The sequence below is a fragment of the Aspergillus brasiliensis genome (assembly GCF_001889945.1).
Source record: "Aspergillus brasiliensis CBS 101740 unplaced genomic scaffold ASPBRscaffold_1, whole genome shotgun sequence".
Lineage (NCBI taxonomy): Eukaryota > Fungi > Ascomycota > Eurotiomycetes > Eurotiales > Aspergillaceae > Aspergillus > Aspergillus brasiliensis.
In genome coordinates, this window is record NW_027137442.1 from 1,388,649 (window position 1) to 1,402,910 (window position 14,262).

Here is a 14,262-nt window from a genome sequence, read left to right on the forward strand (position 1 = left end):
TCACAAAGCCAAAGGAAAAAGCCAAATTATTTGCCAGAACACGCGGGGGTTGGGGGGGTTTGTGGGAAGGGATCAACTGAGGGACTGGGACGGTGGCGCATCCGCCAGGGTACGAGTGAGCAAGGGCATCAGCGGCCATATACGCCGTGTGCCCGGATAGAGCATGTTGTGATGGGCTACCGGACCCTCTGATTGACGGGGCTGGCGGGGGTCAATCCTCAGGAAGGAGGGAGGAGTTCCGACGATGGTTCGTCCGTCATACCGAAGGGTGTGAGTGTGATGCCGGTGCTGATGAAGCGGATGATGCGGTGGATGCGTGGCGTTGGGTTGGGTCGCTGGTCGTAGCTCGCCCGATCAGTCGTCAATAGTTAATAGTCATTGCGATCATGTCTGCAAGCGCGCTCTAATGGAAGCTCCTGTTCCCTTAATTCCTGATCCACTAAGACGCGATATCGACTCGACTCCACTGCCCTGCGGACCCTCCCGCCCGTCCCGGAGAAGTGAGACTGAGAGTGAGAACATGACGTCGCGCCGAATGCGATCCATGGGTCGTTTTCTGCAGAGCTATCCGGTGGCTCTAGTTGTATGGAAGAGAGTAAGGTAAACCCGAACCACTCTTATCATTGTGGTGGTGGGGGTTTGGAGTCATCGCAAAGAGAGCTGATGTGTCCAGCTCCATCGTTGCAGAGGCTGTCCATACAAATCGTGGGGATGACGGCAGATCGGCTTATCAAATGGATACGGCCCTCAGACGATCCATGTGCAACGCAACGAGCCCATCGATCAGCGAGTTTATAAATAGAATGATAATGGAGGAGAATGGCATGCGTATTGGACAAGTCTTGCGGAGGAATTGGGATTGAGCCACGAAGAGATCTACGAGAAAGTCACTCCAGAGTCACGGGATACTTTCCCCAAAGCATGTGCTCGCAGTGACGTCATGGCATCGTTGCTTCATCTGCGCTTCGCCTCCATTCTTCGCCAGCCGCAACAATTACTGACTCACTGTTGGCTGTCTACTGCTGACACAGACTGCCACATCATCATCGCAATGCCTACGAAACGTGCAAGAAAAAATCCATCGGTGGCACAGAAACCACCATCCCCTCCACTGTCCGAGAAGAATGCCGTCACCACGCAAGAAATCCCAGAGGAGGAGGGAACAAAGCGAGAATCTACTCCTCGAGATGAGTCGTACACCCCTGAGCTCATCGATGAGGATGAAGAGATGCCTGAGGAAACGGAGAATACAATCGATCCCGACACTGGAAAAGCAGCCAAAAGAACGGCCGAATACGCCGTAGGAGGGGGAGGGTACAACGCACTCAAGTCGTACAAAGGACAGATGTATTCCGGAATGGCTGTTGGAGGATCACACACCTGGACATACGACCAAGGGACGTGGAAGGAAACCAAAGAAGAACCAGACCTCTGGAGAATTGACTACCAGACGAACAAAAGACGGGCGAGGAAAGCCCCTACAGGGAGTGGTGCGCCAGTGGGAACCGAGTATCACTGGCTGATTGTTGGTCATCAGGTAGGCTACGCCATTTCATGAGATGACGGCTTGCCTAACCCCCACAGCATGTCAAGAAAATCGATGCCAACACCTACGAGACGCACCTCACAGGCTCGAAGTATAAACTGGCGTATAAGTCCGCGTCATCGAACTCTTGGTCGGTGCCGACCGTCAAGAAGCAACGCGAGCGGGAAGTGGAATTGCTTGATGATGCTAAACAGCGTGTCCAGGGAATGCCGCCCGTGCTGGCATCAGAAAAGGTTAAGGTTGAGAAACGCGAAAAGGGCCAGCAAAGCCTTGACAGCATGTTTGGAAAAGCTGCAGGTGTGAAACGAAAAGCGGACGAGAGTGGCTGATACGCGTTGCTTCCAGGGAATGGTATGTGGCTCGACCATGTCATGTCTGCTTCGACATGCAACATACAACAATCCTTCGAAACTCCTGTGCTGGTAATGGGATATGATGATCGTCCAAGAAGGCGAAATGAACAAAGTTAACACTGGCTCGGGAGTATCCTGTTCCATACTTTGCAAAAGTTTCTACTGAGAGGCTGCTCACATAGTCAAAAGAAAACCATCTGTCTGTCCTGCACCTATGAAACGACAAGACCAACATGATACTAGACCTGTAGCAGAGCATCCAAAGTCGAGCACGTAAGATAGTCGGATACAACATGCCCACAGTTGAGACCTCTACTCCCCGAAAGCATAAACCCAACCCAAGGAGGAGGCAGGTTCTAGACTCACCAGCGAACAAACAATCTAGAACATCAACAAGAAGTCAATCTCCGACCCACAATCTCATCCCATCCCTTGGAACCGTGACATCATCCACCGCAAACCCAATATAAGCTTAACTTTGGCCTCATTCCAGACCTCCCCTTGACTAGACTATCCACCCGCGGTCTACCTTCCCATTGAACTTCCCATCCGCCACCCAACCACCCGCAATTCCACCATCCTGGCAGCAACTCGCATCATGTCCAAACGCATCAGCACTTTCTTCCAACCTCTTCCGTCTAAGAAACTCAAACCGAGTGCAACTACGACAGCAGAATCATCATCATCATCATCAACAACAGTCCTACCAACATACACCCATCACCCAAGTTATCCCATCCCGATCCGCGACCCGCCCAGCACCATCGCCGCGCCTCTCCTCTCTAATCCAGCACCACAACCCCCAAAATCCATAGCCAACCACCCGCATCTGGATCTACTCTACTTCCAACCCTTTCTTCCCACTTCACTGGCACGAGAACTATTCCAGTTCCTGCGGAACGAACTCCCCTTCTACCGGGTCCGATATACCATCCGGCGCGGCGGGAAAGAAACAAACATCAACACGCCAAGATACACGACTGTTTTCGGGGTAGATGATACGTCGACATTCGTTGCGGACTCCAATCCTACTACTAGTTCCAGTCCCAACTCCACTGTCCAAGACACAACAACAGAAAATCTACCAGACGCCCCTCACCAACTACTATCACCAGCCAACTCACCAATATTGGTCGACAGTAAAACGCGCACTCCCCTCACCGAAAACAACAAACCCAGATACCGATGCAGGCCTCGACCCATCCCGCCGTGTCTGGACGTTCTGCGCCAAGCAGTGGAGAAGGCCACCGACGATGGGACAAGATATAATTTCGTCCTGGTGAATTACTACGCCACAGGGGACGATAGTATTTCCTACCATTCGGATGATGAGCGGTTTCTAGGCCAGAATCCGACCATTGCGTCCTTATCGCTTGGCACAGGGAGAGACTTCCTGTTAAAGCATAAACCAGTAACTACTACTGATATTGATGGTGCAGTTGCAAATGCAGCTGCGAAACCGCTCAAGTTTCCCCTCAAGTCCGGCGATATGCTGATTATGAGGGGCGAGACCCAGTCAAATTGGTTGCACAGCGTGCCTAAGCGCAAGGGGTTGCAGGGAAATGCTGGTGCTCTGGGCCGGATCAATATCACGTTTCGGAAAGCGGTGGTGCCTGGCGGCACGGAGAATTATTATCGATACAATGTGGGGGATGGGGAGGTGTATCGGTGGAAGGATGAGGAGGGAAGAATGGTTGCTACCGACTAGTTTATAACCATGTTGTAGCTCCATACCTAGTAGTATACATATACAAACGGCCTAGGAGGATAGGGGAAGGGAGACACTCAGTGCGAAGCGAACGGGTTGCTGTATGCTCGGAAGAGATCTAGTGGCTGCGCACTGTTGAGGATCTTGTGCAACAACGCCCCGTAGTCCCACCCGATAGCTGCGGCCGCAAGAGCAGTTAGACTGGCCTGGTCCTCGCGACCAGGTCGTCCAGGCCCAGTCATGTTCTGTTCGTTATCAGCTAGGATTCAGTGAATCCAAATGAAAGGGACATTGACATACAGGCTTCATGTTGATATCGAAGATGGCAAACTGTGACCCCTCGCTAAACCGTCTAATGTCAATGCGAATTGGGGCCGTGGCGCCAATCAATTTGGCGACATGCTCGCACTGCCGCATTGCAATTCTGTACGACTCATCCTGCATTTCAGTGTCTGTGACAGCGCGCGAGTTCGCAGTCACTGCCACCGTACCATTATATGGCGCGATGCCATCGACATGGTTGAAGCGTGTGATTGGAGGAAGGCTCCAGTATTCTGGGCTCTCCGTCGATGGCGGCATAACGGTGATCGTTGCCTCTTCGCCCGTGAGGTACTCCTCCACCATGACAATGGGAGACTCGAGCAGCAAAGCATTAATGTGCTCCTCGAGCTCTGCTCGATCATGGCATACCTTTACACCGTGGCTGCCACGACCACGGACGGGTTTGCCAACCACGGGATAACGGGAGATAGAGTTAAGTATAGGGGGGATACTATCCGATTTGCGGATCAGCCATGAGCGGGGGAGGGTGAAAGAACCATGGAGACGGAGTTGATCGTTGAGATAGGCTTTGTCGTCGAAGGCTTCAACTAGGGATGGTGGTTGTCCGACAACGGATATAGGGATTGAAGCAAGAGACTGAGACGCTTGCAGTGGGTGCGAGGAGAAGAGGATTGTGTTGGCCCAAAGGTGCGTTGCTCCTTGGCGCACGGCAGAGAGGATCCCGGATTCTGTGTCGGGGAAGCACCAGCCTTCTTGCTCCCTCGGGTTTGGGGAAGAGATCGGAGTCACGACTTGTACGCCACGACTTCTGAGGGTGTAGGCGATGTCTGATCCCGAGTCTTGGTATCCTGGCATTTATATCAAAATGAGTTCTTGAGGTAGCAGAGTAGTAGGGTGTGATACCGCCGGGCTTGCGGGGCTTCTGAGCGCCGTTGATGATGGGTGGCTCGATGGCCTGGTAAAGGACTGCGACTACCGGAGGGGCAGCCGCATTATACACGGATCTGCTTATCTGTGTCATGGGTAGACGCATTGTGTTGTTTTTTGTGATTAACTTAGTTGACGATATGTTGGGAATGACGAAGTCTGTTTTATAGATGTGGAGAAACCCGGGAAACGTGCCGGCATCGGACTAGTCCGATGATCTTCGGATGCATCCGAAAGTACGGAGTAGTCCACACATGTCGATTGCATTCATGATAGCTTTGTTCTGAAATAAAATAGAACGGAGATTGGCTGTTGTCCGGCATAGAAAGATTCCAAGAGTGCCATAATGGCAGCTAATGATATATTGAAGGGTAATCTGACGTAGCTGAACGACAAAAGCGTTCCTTTACCCGATCCTTGGAATATCGTGTGTCTCGTGCCAAATCGGCGAAGTGAAGTAAGACATTGGAGAGTAGAAAGTTAATCGCTAATCTGGACAAAAGTATCAGGCCGATGCTCTGAGGTCGAGGTTATAGGGTACTTCATCTAGCTCTAGGAGTTGCCTGATGACAGAGAATGAACTTGATACAAACAAGTATATCAGCTTCAATGTTCACAAGGAAAGCGGGATGATGTACTTCAAAGGTCGAGTGACAGCTGTCTAGTAATGCTGAGTGGTGTTCGTGTAGTCTTGATCTGGGATTACTCCCGGCATTGAATGCTCTCATAGAAACAAAGAAAGGAAGTCATTGGTGATGAAGAGCGTGTAAAAGGAGAAGAGCATTAGCTGACGCAGACAGCCTCCATCTGATGCTCCTCTGTTGCCTGCAACCAGTGGGAAGACATGAAATCAAACGGTCACACAGGGACGGGCTTAGGATTAGGTAAAAGCAACAACTCTTCATATGAGACCCGCCAGCTCAACATAGCATTGGAGCGGTTTGGTGCCATTAGAGTCTGCTGGAGCCGGACAGAGCCTCACACTAGGCAAACCGAGCAAACATCGGTGACTGGATCCATGACTACACATATCTCTTCAAGGACATTGGACCATGGTATACTTGTGCCTCAGAGACAGTTCTACCAGGTATGCTAAAAGTTATCTGAACGCAAGGAGGTTCCATGTCTGTTCATAGCAAAGAAGTGAGTTGTGTCCCATCAGACCGTGCTAGGAAGCATATTGGCCTGGCGAAGCGGCAGACCAAGTCACTCCCAGAGGCCAAGATAGCCATCTGATATTGACCTACTTCCATCACAAGGTGTGTTGTTGCAGTCATTGTACGCCTTATGGGCCAGAAGTTGCAACACTAACTGCTGTGATTGGCATAGAGCTCTCGAAGTGTGTCCTACGAGAAGCGCCCCAATTCAATCCCCTGTTCGAGCTACATACTGAGGAACCATCAAGGTGATGGGACAATCAACGCATGTTTTGCGGCCATTTTTGGTTTCACATAGCCTACGGAAAACATCATATTCCGCGCGGTATCCCAAAACCATTCAAAATTAGCACTCAACCGATTCGGGACTAGCGATATAAGCAATGGTGGATTGAGCACCAGACGCTCCTGGATAAGACCCAACACAAATGCACTAAGAGCAGGGATAATGACTTGAGCGACAACAGCCAGGCTATGACCTATCATATGGCCGGAGTGGCTATTGTTTGTCTGACTCGGATTTAGGACAATCGTTTCCCGATGGAGCTCCGTCGGGAGCAAGTTTCCCTTCACGCTGACTGCACAACATGCATCAAGCAGACGCGAACTAATTGTCTACGTAGATCCATGGCTCGTCAGACACACGAGAACGCGGACTCCGCTTCTGCAACAAACAGGGAAAGAAGATGACAATCCCGGCCTTTGGAAAGATTATTTTCTGACATATCACATTAGCCAGACAGACTGAGACATTCTCAACGAATGCCGCCAAGGCACGGAGGTTTTGTATCCTTCTCAGATCTAGCGCCATCGGATATGTCCGAATGTATGACGAGGAAAATGATATATCACTTCATGAAATTGCCGTTGGCACTTGGCAGACATGATGGCCACGCCTCCTCTAGCCGCAAGGATATATGCGCTGGGAGCTATCGAGGGCTGACTAGTTAACCTTTTGGCGCTTACTTCAGACGCTGCCGATCCCTCAAGTTTTGGGGCTGAGGAAAACACGGAGGCTGACTGCGTTAGCCCACGGACGATCCGCAGTCTCAACAACCAGTAGGGAGGTTGGCAGAGGTTATTCGAAAAGCCACAACGGACACAAATACATAACTATGAGCCTCAAGTCTCACTAAGCTTGTGCTGCTGATTGGCGCTTCAGATCTCATACGGCTGACGTGGGTCACAGCAGCAGTCCGGCATGACAGGGGACGTTCGCTCCGAGTTAACTAACCCACCAACCATTGTGTATCATGCACAAGAAGCGGTGAGCTCGAACTCAGGGAATGTGTGGCTCTGGTTATTTCAGGCGCAAGTAAAGGCTATAGAGCAAGACAGTTGAGGTCCGCACCATGTGCAAAGCTTCGGAGAACACCGATGATCGGTCCAAGAGGTGAGCGAGGTCCCACGCGCTTGAGAAGGGCCGCAGAGATAGAGAGATTGAGTGTGTATGTACTGACTACGGGCACTAGATACAAGAATATGAAAATGAAAGCCCACTGAGCTTAACGCAACAGAGCCGTAAGACAACAAAAGAATAGAACTACAATCTTGGTCTCCATCCACTCTCCTTGACTTCCCTGCGACTCTCCTCCCTCAACACTCGCTTCAAAATCTTCCCACTTGCCGTCTTAGGTATGCTCGGTACAAACTTGACTCCCCCCGTGAGCGCTTTGTATCCTGCCAACCTCTCTAGTAACCAGCTTTTGACCATATCCTCCGTCAACTCGCTCTCATCGGTCCCGGGCCGGCGGACCACATACGCTCGTGGCAATTCCGTCCCTGGGACCACATCCCGCAAGCCAATCACCGCAGCATCGACAATGAGCGGATTCGCCAACAGCACGGCCTCTAATTCCGGTGGAGCAACTTGGAATCCTCGGACCTTGATGAGTTCCTTCTTGCGATCTACTATGTACCATTTTTGCGTGGCACTGTCACAGTACGCGATATCCCCCGTGTGGAACCAGCCCTGCTCATCAAAGGATTCCGCATTGGCGACCGGGTTGTTGAAATACCCAGGTGTGACGGCAGGACCGCGGACACAGAGCTCGCCTCGCACGCCGTAGTCGGAGATATCGGTGCCGTTGTCATCCACTAATCTATCATCGTCACATTAGCTTTTGACCTGCACAGGGCTCGACGGGCGGACGAAAGAGAGAATCAACATACTTAGCCTCCATGTTCGGCACCAACCTCCCCACCGACCCTGTCTCATCCTCTTCATCCCACCGGAACATTGTCGCGATACAGCATGTTTCTGTCATACCCCATACCTGCGTACAATTAGCTCCTGGTCCAAGCAACCTTTGGAACCGCTTCTGGGCGTCTTTGTCCATTGGTGCGGCGCCCAGGTTACTTGCGCGGATTGAGCGGAGATAGCCCCGTTCGTAAGACATCGGATGCATGATGATGGCAATGGCAATGGGCGGAACAATGGCCATTTCAGTGACTTGGTACTTTTCAACCGTCTGCAGAAAGAGGGGTAGATCGAAACGCCGCATGACGTAGTTAATATGGCCGGCTTTGAGGCTGCCGAAATGACTGCTGGGGGCAGCAGCAGCGTGGAAAAGGGGAATGGCGATGACTCTGCTTACCTATAAGGGTCACTTGTTAGTCAACCAGTCGTTCGTCTATCGATATGGTAGAATGGAAAACGATTGGAATGAAAAGTGAAGTACACACTCGCCATGGTCTCGGGTTGAGCTCAAACACGAGTTCGTGCTGGGCGACAAAGTTCATATGCGTAATCTCTGCTGCCTTGGGAAGCCCTGTTGTCCCACTACTGAACAGCCTGGCTGCGGTAGTTGTCCTAGAAATCTCCTCGTCTTCGAACCTTACCCAATCTTGTTCGCCATGATTGAGCAGCTCCGTCCAGGACACTGCTCCATCTGGTACCGACTGTCCCAGGACATCGAAGACCCGGATTCGATGTGCTGGTATTGATGCCGCTTTTGCTGCCGTAGTGATTGCATCCAGATGTTCGGGCTCTGTGATGACAAAACTCGTATCCGAGGAGCGGAAATGGTGATTCAATTCAAAAGATGTGTAGGCTGGATTCGAGCCTGTGAAGATTCCCCCTGCGCCAACGATCGCCAAGACCAGCATAGTATAGTAGATCTATCATTTATGAGCGATCAATCCGCATTAAAATTGGAGCTTAAAGAGAGATGTGTACATCATTGAAGGAGTGAATGGCGACACAGTCGCCTTTTTGCACGCCCCAGGCGCGCAGCCCCGAGATCAGTTGGCGAACAATGGTCCGGGCTTGGTTGTAGGAAATGGACCGAGAGGGATTGTGGACATCGACGTAGATCTATACCGGTTAGAGATGCTCTATAGGCGAGAAAAAGGAATAAGTATCCTCCAATGGAATATTACCGGTTCATCATGATTGTAGGGCGGATCAGAAAAGATATAGGAGATCACATCGGTGCAGGGCACTGGGGCCCTGGATGCAGGTTCGAAAATCATGCTAAAGGGGAAAAGAAGGACAGACCAGGGGGGGGCGGAAGGAGATGCGAGGATGCAAGGATGCAGGGTCCAGAAAGACGCATGATGACCGATTTATAACTCCAGCCGACCATCCAGCTCAGATGCTTTGAAATAGGGTTTATCGATGTTTTGGACAGCCAGGACGGCACGTCACCCGAACTCGGCAATGGCACTGACTCGAGTGCTGAACACATGGCAGACATGGTGTGACTGGGACCCCCGCCTGTGACAGAGGCATTGTGGTTCAACGGCCATTCGGGAGACCATTCATGGAACGCCAGACCTGCATGTCGGAAAATATGGAGGAATCAGCGTGCACTGGCCTGGCCGGGGGTGCTCGGATTTTAGTGTTGCGCGTCGTTTGGAAAAGGCCAGCGAGGCCAATGACTGCGAGGCTGGCTGATAAACAGCCCCCAGCAGGCAACCCACCGACCCGCCGCGCTGCATGTGGCAGCTGCCTTCAAGCCAATAATTAAGCTCTGCTGCTCCCGAGAAGCTCGCCAACGGCCGTGGCGTGGCAGCTTGGGTCCTCGGCCTACTCCGTATGCTTATCACCGATCACAGCCGAATACCTGCACCTCCGCACCGCTACCAATGGTCCGAGCACAAGAACATTGTCAATGCGAATGAATCTCCCGCCAATTTGACCGAGATCATTATGAGGGTCTCATAATTTGCCGACGGGATCAGTAGTAGCACAAGATCTAACAGCGACCGCAGCACCGAATTCAATGGATCCGCTCTTCTCCGGTCTGCATTGACCGCAATGAAATGACTCTGACAGTGACAAGTCCTATAATGCATGCGGTGCTGTCGCAGACCATACGCTTATCTGCAGATCGATTAGCGCAATACACACCGGGCTAGCCGTCGTTGCCCTCAAGCATTAAGCCCAAATTTGGACAAACATCTACCCTTAAGGATCAGTGGTCAGGTAATGTCCTTCAATAGCGACACCATGGGGTTATTGAAAAAGGCATACGAAGTTCTTTCAACTAGGTTGGTTTGTTCAGACATGCCAGTGTCTCAACCGATTGGCTTGGTTGGTTGCTGAAGAAGATTCTGTTGTCTTCTTCCATGACACTGCACGAGCATTCTGAGGAAGTATATGTGATCTTCACATCTGTCTAACTAACATGCTTGTCAGATGGATCTACTAGACAAGCTCGAGTATTATTGTATAGTATGTGGCCATATAAAACGGTGCTGCTGCTAGACAGCGATCCTGATACTCATTTGCGGCATACCGAGGCGTGTGATGTGCGTGGTTCGAGATGGACAACATTTCGTCGTCTGATGGTTCTGTTTCGGACTTGAATTAAATAAAACTTCACAAATAAACAGCCTACAAATAATGTCCAATATTATTAGCGGAGCAATCCCGGAGCGAACCATAGTGAAGTGATAAACGTTAAAAGTGTAGAAAGAAAACTTTCTGTATCAAAAAGGAAGCCTCAGGCTGAGCTGACTACAGAACCTTGGACTCGTACCCAAGCGGCCTCGATGACCACTCACCTCTTGAATAGCACCATCTTCGTGACGGCGCATGTTACGTTCATGAACGTACAAAAGAGCCGCGACAACCATGACGCTGCTGGTAGGGCCTGCGCAGTGACCCTGACTCCTGCACAAACATATGAACCATTGTAGACCTAAACCTTCATGACCGACCGTGTGCACATGCCAGCGACACACAGGAGGTATTGTTGGATAAAGCTGGAATGGGGTGCGGCGTGACATCCGTGATGTAGATATCGGCCATGGTGTCCCTGGGTCCCGGGCATAATCCTGACAAGATCAGAAACGCTGGGTTAGCTGAACCATACAGTGCCTGATAGAGGTCTTCGAAACTCACTAATACGGTATACTCTACGGTAACAACATTTTCTCGCTGGCGGGGAGCAGTCCGAGAATTCTTCTTCTGAGATTTGAAGGGCGCTCCAACCTGCAGCAAAACCATATAGTACTCTTAATAGTGTGACTATAGGCTATTACCTTTCTGTACCGGCCTCATTGTCCACATTCCGATGTGCATTGTACTCAGATGCGGAGTCACCTCAGACTGCGACGGCAAGAATGAGGCTACCCCCAAGGCTTAGAGCCAGAATGGAATAGACGGAGACGGAAGCCTCTATGACGTGGGAGCGTCCTTTAGGGTAGAAAGGGCAAACTCAGCCGACTACTACATCAGCTTTGGCAAGCATTGAATGGTCATGTATCTGAATTCTTTGGCTCGGGTGGTGGTTGCTCTTCCTGGCGGCAATGCACGGCTATTATGGTTACACGAAAGCCTTAATCACTTCATGGAGGGAATTATGAATTGCCTCATTCATCACGCGGAAGAGGCGTCTTCTTGGCAGGCAGCATCTGCAACTCATTAACCGGCTTGGCTGGTCTCGGTTAGCACATAGCCTGGTGACAATGATGGCTTCAATCTAGACCTTGCTCGGATCCGGAGTTTCTGTTGCCTGAATATTCCACTTTGTTTTCCTTTTCCTTAATCCCGACTGATGAGCATGTTCGCTCTAATTCTACTTCCATTGCCCCGAACAGCAAAGTCACAGGAATTGTTGACGTATTTTTTACGGTCTACGCCGGGTCTGGACATGCATAGTAGAGGGTCTTGGAGCAGGGATGGGGGCAACGATGTATTTCTGCGGCAGTCCCGATCAGCAACATTCATGGGGGGACGCAATGTCTTGCAAGGATCCCCGCAGCAGAGAGGAAACAAGTTGCCAAACTCTTGACGTTCCGAATCCCAAGGTCCTCTCGCCGAACCCTGCTCGACGCAGGGTCTTCCACGCGATGAACCTTATGTACCAGGGGAGTGCTAATAGTTGTTGACCTCTGCTCGGTTGGAATAACGATACGCTTGGGCCAGATCAGCAGTATACCAGCCCGAGGAAAAGGATATATGTAGCGAGGTAGCACAGGCCAGGAGAATGCCAAGAGCCAAGAGCATTCTGCATGGGTTAGCGTTGGACATGCCTCAAGTTGCGAAATTCGCCGGGGTTCTTCCGGATGACGATCTCCAAACAGTCAAGCAAAGGACTATCAACTCTTCCGACGGTCGCGATTCGACTAGAAGGCTAGACTTGTATTCAACGTGATCTGACACGTACTATGAGGTCAGGAGCGGTTTGATTTGTGGTCAATTGAGGAGAGAATGTCGCGGCAGTTTTGACATTTCCGCCGTCAGAGAGTCGCCTCATGATGGCAATCTAGACCCATAATGTCTTCACAAGCAGCACGAGGGGTGCTGAATAACATATGCCTAATAGACCATATTCTTAGCGCATGTCTGGGATGTTTGCCAAAACGCCACCAACTTCTTCGGTCGAGACGACTGGCCAACGCTGCTGTGGTCATATTTTAGCCGGTGGGTCTGGATTAGGGGGAAACACGGTGCCGTGATTTGTAGCAGAAAAGAACATGCCAACTCGATTAGGATGGCTGTCTTGATTTGAGATCGCCTGTAAGCCGGATGTTACTCTCGCTCCGTTCTTCTATTTTGTAGCCACTGGGCGGGGACATCCTTGCAGATGGCCGAGCAAGGACTGGAAAGTTTTGCTGTTCCAGTCGTCTCAGGTCGGTAAAAGCAGGAAGGTTGGCACTAGAAGCCTGGCAAAAAGCAGAGTACATAACATCGTATTGATGGTCTTCACTTAGGTAAGATACGACCTAGGCGCCTAGACGCTTGTTGTGGAAGTACAGAGAAGATATCAGTGGTGGGTTAGCTCCTTAATATGGATACGGGTGTTTTACCTCAATGAGGAACAAGAGCCATAATGTACGTATGGCACTACTTCCCTCAGTCACTCTCGAGCACTAAATCTCGGAAGCCAGTGTATACTATGCCTAGCCTGTTGGGTGGTCCCGGGCCGTTGAGGGCTCAGAGGGGAAGCGTAGGGGAAACATCACTAAGGAAAACAAGTTAAAACTATCCCTCACTTGTCCAGATCAAGTAAATCAAACGGTAGGATTCCTCCGAGATCCGGTTACAAAAACTTTGTATTGTTGTCTTCCTGATGTATGCTCCTCGGGTGACCACTTACAGTAGCATGATAGCCAGAGATCAGTCTGTACATAGGTTAATAGGATCAAGCTGATAACCATAGTAGAACATCTCTCTTGTGGGAATACTCTGTGTTGCAGAAAGATAGCAAGCAAGTGCTTTGTGGTCGCATGAACCTCCTTCTGGGGCAAGCCTGCTCCACTCCCCTTCACAACGCTCGGATAAGCCGAGCGTCGAGAACACCTGCAGGAATCAACCTCTGTGGCGTCTCCTGGTAAAGGATGACCACACTTATGTTTTCACCCAAGTCGACACTTTATCTGTATTGACACTGGGTCCTCTCCCCTGCAGCCTTGCGAGACACCCACAATGTCTATTCCTCTGTACAAATCAAGGCCGTTAAAGCGGAGGTGATAAATGACCACCAGAGGTCGTTAATATCAACAGCGTGATAGGGAGAGTTGGAAGCAGATTGGAGGAATAATGGCCTCCGATATGACAGCAGCCACTATAACTGATAACATGCTGCTCGGCGGAAAAGTGCATGCGGCACTACAACTGTGCTACTGCATGACACGCATAGCTCTGGTTCTGCGAGCAGTGCTGACTTTCTTCTGTAAATTCCGAGTAAATATAGAGCGTTATCGGATTGTTGCACGGTGGCTTTGAAATGGCTGAAGGGGGATCAACTCATAAGGCTGAGAAGTTGGTGGTATCAATGTCCTATAATACACAAGTGAAAGATCAGCCATATCCGAAAAGTCGGAAACAGGTTGATC

General features: G+C 50.7%; 6 protein-coding genes across 6 annotated transcripts; 4 read left to right on the top strand and 2 right to left on the bottom strand.

Moving 5' to 3' along the window:
• Window positions 1–1,051: 1,051 nt before the first annotated feature.
• On the top strand, window positions 1,052–1,875 carry ASPBRDRAFT_112103 (uncharacterized protein; the record flags this gene model as incomplete). The annotated part of the gene is made up of 2 exons (XM_067616624.1): window positions 1,052–1,537; window positions 1,585–1,875. The coding sequence occupies 2 exons, from the start codon at window positions 1,052–1,054 to the stop codon at window positions 1,873–1,875; spliced, it is 777 nt and encodes a 258-aa protein (XP_067484514.1).
• A 253-nt stretch (window positions 1,876–2,128) lies between these two features.
• Window positions 2,129–3,735, top strand: ASPBRDRAFT_232633 (alpha-ketoglutarate-dependent dioxygenase AlkB family protein). Its single transcript, XM_067622013.1, has one exon. The coding sequence runs from the start codon at window positions 2,498–2,500 to the stop codon at window positions 3,605–3,607; it is 1,110 nt and encodes a 369-aa protein (XP_067484515.1). The 5' UTR covers window positions 2,129–2,497; the 3' UTR covers window positions 3,608–3,735.
• On the bottom strand, window positions 3,685–4,922 carry ASPBRDRAFT_50193 (uncharacterized protein; the record flags this gene model as incomplete). Its single annotated transcript, XM_067626496.1, has 3 exons — window positions 3,685–3,852; window positions 3,908–4,737; window positions 4,793–4,922. The coding sequence occupies 3 exons, from the start codon at window positions 4,920–4,922 to the stop codon at window positions 3,685–3,687; spliced, it is 1,128 nt and encodes a 375-aa protein (XP_067484516.1).
• Window positions 4,923–7,516: 2,594 nt separating this feature from the next.
• Window positions 7,517–9,447, bottom strand: ASPBRDRAFT_24959 (acyl--CoA ligase; the record flags this gene model as incomplete). The annotated part of the gene is made up of 5 exons (XM_067622114.1): window positions 7,517–8,075; window positions 8,146–8,570; window positions 8,659–9,093; window positions 9,152–9,289; window positions 9,355–9,447. 5 exons carry the CDS (start codon window positions 9,445–9,447, stop codon window positions 7,517–7,519), a joined length of 1,650 nt encoding a protein of 549 aa, XP_067484517.1.
• Window positions 9,448–11,853: 2,406 nt separating this feature from the next.
• ASPBRDRAFT_232811 (uncharacterized protein) lies at window positions 11,854–12,313 on the top strand. Its single transcript, XM_067622014.1, has one exon. The coding sequence runs from the start codon at window positions 11,979–11,981 to the stop codon at window positions 12,213–12,215; it is 237 nt and encodes a 78-aa protein (XP_067484518.1). The 5' UTR covers window positions 11,854–11,978; the 3' UTR covers window positions 12,216–12,313.
• A 29-nt stretch (window positions 12,314–12,342) lies between these two features.
• Window positions 12,343–12,682, top strand: ASPBRDRAFT_36466 (uncharacterized protein). Its single transcript, XM_067623508.1, has one exon. The coding sequence runs from the start codon at window positions 12,411–12,413 to the stop codon at window positions 12,576–12,578; it is 168 nt and encodes a 55-aa protein (XP_067484519.1). The 5' UTR covers window positions 12,343–12,410; the 3' UTR covers window positions 12,579–12,682.
• The last annotated feature ends 1,580 nt before the right edge of the window (window positions 12,683–14,262 follow it).

What these genes read in the sequence shown, in the direction of transcription:
- ASPBRDRAFT_232633 (XM_067622013.1), top strand. Translation starts at nt 2,498, where the DNA reads ATGTCCAAACGCATCAGCACTTTCTTCCAACCTCTTCCGTCTAAGAAA.
- ASPBRDRAFT_232811 (XM_067622014.1), top strand. Translation starts at nt 11,979, where the DNA reads ATGAGCATGTTCGCTCTAATTCTACTTCCATTGCCCCGAACAGCAAAG.
- ASPBRDRAFT_36466 (XM_067623508.1), top strand. Translation starts at nt 12,411, where the DNA reads ATGCCAAGAGCCAAGAGCATTCTGCATGGGTTAGCGTTGGACATGCCT.